The sequence below is a fragment of the Phragmites australis genome, chromosome 2, assembly GCF_958298935.1.
Source record: "Phragmites australis chromosome 2, lpPhrAust1.1, whole genome shotgun sequence".
NCBI classification, from domain to species: Eukaryota; Viridiplantae; Streptophyta; class Magnoliopsida; order Poales; family Poaceae; genus Phragmites; species Phragmites australis.
The window spans coordinates 18,123,405-18,128,477 of record NC_084922.1 but is presented as its reverse complement, the minus strand read 5'-3'; the positions used below and the strand labels follow the sequence as shown (position 1 = coordinate 18,128,477).

General features: G+C 44.2%; 1 protein-coding gene across 1 annotated transcript; it reads right to left on the bottom strand.

Annotated features, from left to right (window-relative positions):
- Nucleotides 1–1,228: 1,228 nt before the first annotated feature.
- Nucleotides 1,229–2,088, bottom strand: LOC133901672 (uncharacterized). The gene has a single exon (XM_062343113.1). The coding sequence runs from the start codon at nucleotides 1,945–1,947 to the stop codon at nucleotides 1,624–1,626; it is 324 nt and encodes a 107-aa protein (XP_062199097.1). The 5' UTR covers nucleotides 1,948–2,088; the 3' UTR covers nucleotides 1,229–1,623.
- Nucleotides 2,089–5,073: the final 2,985 nt, after the last annotated feature.

The window sequence follows — 5,073 nt, the reverse complement described above, 5'->3', positions numbered from 1 at the left end:
ATAGGAAATAAATTATGGTATGCACGTAAGTCTACTTAACCTTGCATCACAAATGGTGATGTTCCTTTTTAGGCTTTTAGATTGTGCCACTCTTGTGCGAATAATAGTTGGTGCTGATATATATAAGTTATTGTTTTTGTAGCATCTGCATCAGGTAGTGACAAACAGTAATCAGATGTAAAATCAGCAAAATTTCAAAAAGGAGGAAGATGCTTACTCTAACCCACACCGAGCTACATGCTCACAATTGTTCCTCATATTCTTATAAAAAATAGTCATAACTAATTTGCAAACAGGTTTGTAAAAATAAAGGTGACTAAATTTCAACCTCACAACAAAATAAGCGGGTGTTATTGAGAATATGTTGTCACTTATTTGGTATGCAATTTGGTGTGAGAAAGAAGTAAAAAAACATGTATCTACAGGAGACATTAAGCTTCCATAGGGCAGGAATATTAAAAAGTAAATGAACTCCGAAACTGATAACTAGATATAAGGATTGAACGATATTGATACCAAATGTAGAGAAACTTCTCAATCAAAGCATATTTCTCGTTGCAAAACTGGATAGTACCAGCAAAAACTAACAATTCATTCCACATATTCATAATATAAGCGTATCACTGACACGTCTTCCATAATTTCAACAATAATATTTTTCTCGTTCACAATAACTAACAAATCCCAATACTTAATAGCTATGCTACAGCAACCAAGCAATGATCTTCCCCAAAACTTAATTTTACTAAATACACAACACGCATTTAGGATTTTCCAACGTCTCAAAACCATGTGCTTCAAGCATTTTCGTCAAGGCTATCGAGTTAGGGCTGTAGCGACATACCCGACAAAAATCGAGCTTCAGGTATGGCGGATCCGTCAGAACTAGTTCTCCTTTACCAATAGACACTTAAAAAGCCCATCTTTACTTCACTGCATTAGCTTTCCATATAAAACTTTTATCAAAAAGAGGAACCTTTTCAATCATCTACTGTACTTCAGCATGTCTTCCGATTTGCCTCACCATCCTCAGAGACGTGATGAAAAAAAATTGTTTCCCCATTGTATTAAAAGGCACTTCTTTTTAATATGGGGTGCTCTTAGACAACATGTCGTCTAGGTAGCGGTAGGTCGCTGATTGGCCCCTGGCCGGGCGAGCGTGACTGATTGAAATTAGACTTTCCAAATTCAAATCAACATAGTTTGGTATTACAAATTCAATCCAACATAATTGAAACATCGATATTTCTATTGATGAACGAACCCTGCACTGTAGCTACTCTTAATTTCTTACCCTCGGGGCTCTCTTTTGTACCGAGGAACCCCTTAATCATCCTATACATTTTTCTATCTGTTACATAAAACGTCACGGTCACGTACTGCGCTGCGCTCATTCTACACCGCCGTCGCGTAGGGAGTCCACGGCCGCCGCGTGCCTCGCCGCCGGCCACACAATAAAACTGAGCCGGAGGCCTCGCCGCAGCTGCGCACCCCTCACCACGAGGGCAGCTAGAACTAACATACAGCTCGATCATACGTCTACTGCAAACTGACAAGAGCTAAAAGAGAGACCGACGCCACCATGCCCAACTAAGCGAGCAAGCTCGCTATCGGGCTAACCAACTACTCCAGCCGAAGGATGCGCCTGAGGTCGCGCGTCGCGGCGTCGTCGACAACGGCGGCGGCCTTCTTGACGGGGAACTGCGGCAGCGGCAGCGAGCTCGGCTCGGGGGATGCCGAGAACGCCGGCCCGGCGTACACCTCCGGTGCCGGCTTCACCGGTGCTGCTGTCTTCCTGCCTAGGTGTCTCCGGCCAGCCGTGGGAGTGCGAGCCCCCGCCGCCGGCGACCTCCTGTTGCCGGTGCTGCTAGGCTTCCGGTGCGTCGACGCCCGGATCCTCTGCGGCGGCAGGATGATGTTGTGCGCGCGCAGCACCTCGGTGGCCATCGACGGCGAGCGCAAGAAACAGAGGAGAGGAAGGGGAAAGTTAGTGGGGTGCTGATTGCTGCGCCGCTCACGGTTTGGATGTGGAATTTTCGGCGGGGATGGTTCTTATAGCGAGTGGGAAGTTGGGAACACGGAAGGAGAGGAGAGGAAATGGATTCGGTAGACGCGGAACGCGTTGCCTGCCGGCTTCCGGCGTCCGTCCGGTGGGGTGGTGGACTTTGACGGCTTCCACGCCGCTTCGGTCCTCGAGTTGACCGCTTCGGGGCACCTTCGCGTCGGTTTTAGGAAGCTGCCGCTGCTTCGGGTACCCCAGTTCTTATGCAGGTTTTCTTTTTCCGTTGTGTAAACTGGAGTAGTATTACTACGCTTCTGTGTCCATCGAAAATTCATGGCATCATGTTTATTTCTTTTAGTTACGAACATAAGTGGGCTATATTGAAAGATTCATGGTGTAAACCATTTCGAGGTTATCTAGCCATGGCCTCTGAATCAGTACCATGTTGTCAAATGTTACAGCCTCATAAAGGTTACTCTGGCAGTATTTTTACGATTGTGAATTCCAAATACGCGTACTCAACTTAGTATAATCATTTTTTTCGATTTAAGAAAATAATTGCCTAAGTAACTACATGGGCTGGGAGTCCTTAGTAGTTTCAAGCCATCTACCTACCATATATGCTATGGTACTCGACAGTTGTAATCCAATAGACATTTAAAATTATTTGGAAATTTAAGCATTTGCCATTATATTCATCGATATTTGAGATTCTCACTCAATGTTCCATCGAAATATTGATCTTAGGCTATTATCTCCATTTAAAATTAGGAGAGGTAAGTCAACGCACAATATCCAATATATCATTGGCTATCAAATTTCACTGTAGTATGTTTGAAGTGTGTATTAAAATATTTGACTACTAAAATTCTAAAAATGTTAGAATTTCTCTAAAAAATGTCTTATAGTTATAAATGGAGGGAGTATTCTCTTTTACATGTTGAAGTTTCCCTTCTATAGTGGGAAACACCAAGGGAAAAGTCGAATATAACAAGAGAGAGTACATATGAATAAATTGCAATCTTTAGCTATAAATATATATACATAAACTGAACATATCTTATTACAGTTGGAAATGTCATGAAAACTGGAACACAACAAGAGAGTACATATGGAAAAAGTTATGATACCTAGATATTAAAATGTAGAAAGAATTCTTTCCATGCCACTCAAAGTTATACCCTTCCCTCATGTGTCATAAAAAAATGACTTTGCTTCCATACCACTGGTTAAAATACCACTGGTTAAAATTTACTATCCCTTTTGTGCCATTTTTGCTTGACGACTGTTAACTGAGACGCGGAAAGACCATTATGCCCTTCACATCGTCAATCTCCTTACCAATCACGAGCATGCAAGTAAACCTACGACCGCTCGCACTCACAAGCAAGCAACCTTATGCCACATACAGCTCCCACCTATCGCTGTCAAGCTCATAGAGGCCACCCATGCCGAGCGCTCCTGCCATAGCCGAGCTCACGAGTCCATCCACGCCGAGCTCTGTCGCCGCCTCCGAGGTCATTGAGGCCATTTACCTGCCACTGACATGTTCACCGAGGCCATCATGTGGAGCTTGATTTTGCGGTGTGGAGCTCGATTTGATAATGGTAGGCGCTCAAATCATCAAAGTGGTGGTCGATTCGAGGTTGTCCACCGCGAAGTTCATCCACAGACGCTCGATTTTGAGGTCCATTGTTGCTCATGGAGGGTGGTGTCGTGGCAGACTCCTGCCGGCGCCTTACAGTCCCGAGTGTCGCTCTCGCGCCGTCCCTCCACTCCATGGTGCCGCGCCCCCTGCTCTTACACCGCTTTCAGGTATCACGTGCCCACTTTCCAGTGCTATCGTCGTCTGCCTCTCTCTCTCTCTATGTGGGCGATTTTGGGGATGGGGATCCATATTGGATATGGATCGGTTGGAGATGGGGATCGGTTTGGGTCGATGTGGTGCGAACAGTGTGTTAGCACGATGGCTGGAGACATTGAGGAAGGCGGGAAGCAGGTTCCAGCAGTTACGGTTTCAGCGAAGCCCACTCTTGCGTCTTACAGTTTTAGGAAATACATCTTTTTATTCTTGTACCACTAAATAACATTCATAATGCTGAGAGAATAACAAATTATTCGACTAGATCCATCCCATACCAGACTCGTGGTTGTACTATTTTCATGGGTGGTCGCTCCATTAACCGGTCTTTAATATGGTTTGGACAAAACCGCCATCAACCAACACAGGGAGATAACCAATATCCGACAAAGCCTACAATCTGCCAGGAACACATCCATAGGCCATCCATCATGCCACATTTGCTCAAATCCTAACTTCTATGAGTCTAAGCATCTTTACCAAGGTTATTATCATGCATTATTAAACAAAACATCATTTGCCTATTCTACCCATGAGTAAGCGATACTAAGTATTCTCTACCCAAACTATGATCACCATTGTATGGCTACAAGAAAAATGGGGGGAAACTAGTCAACCTTATTCATGGGATATCATGTTTGATGAGCATGCAATTTGTAAAACAAAACTTTACAAAAATAGGCGCAAAATGTTCAATGACACTTTCCTTCATGATGTTGCTCAATTATCTCGAACTATTGCTCCTGGAGATCCTCGTACTGCTTCAGAACGTGGTCGTCTACTCACAGGAACAACCGACAAAATAGAAAACACAAACAACTAAGAACAGTACATCAAACAGAGGCATCACATCATAAGAAAATGCTATGTTGGATATGTCATGAGATTAGATGAACCAAGGAGTGCTGCTTGGATTTGAATAAAATTAGATTTGAAAAGATGAATTCTATTTGAATTATAAGGGCTGGAACAAAATTAACTATAGAAGGTCGGGGCTAACATGTAGACATCCTAAACATGAAAGTAAAGATAGGAATAAAGAGTTTCTAGAGGGGTTCTTTGGGATTCTCACCAAGATAGAGATCAGAGAGCAGAGTAGGGGAGTTCGGCGTGGAGGAGTCAGCCGGCGGTGGCCTCTCGGCGTCGTCGGTGGGGAAAGGCCTGGGGTTGATAGAGATGGCGCAGACGGGGTCGCTGCGCAGCCACGAAC

Coding starts and splice junctions, on each gene's coding strand:
- LOC133901672 (XM_062343113.1), bottom strand. CDS start 1,947: ATGGCCACCGAGGTGCTGCGCGCGCACAACATCATCCTGCCGCCGCAG.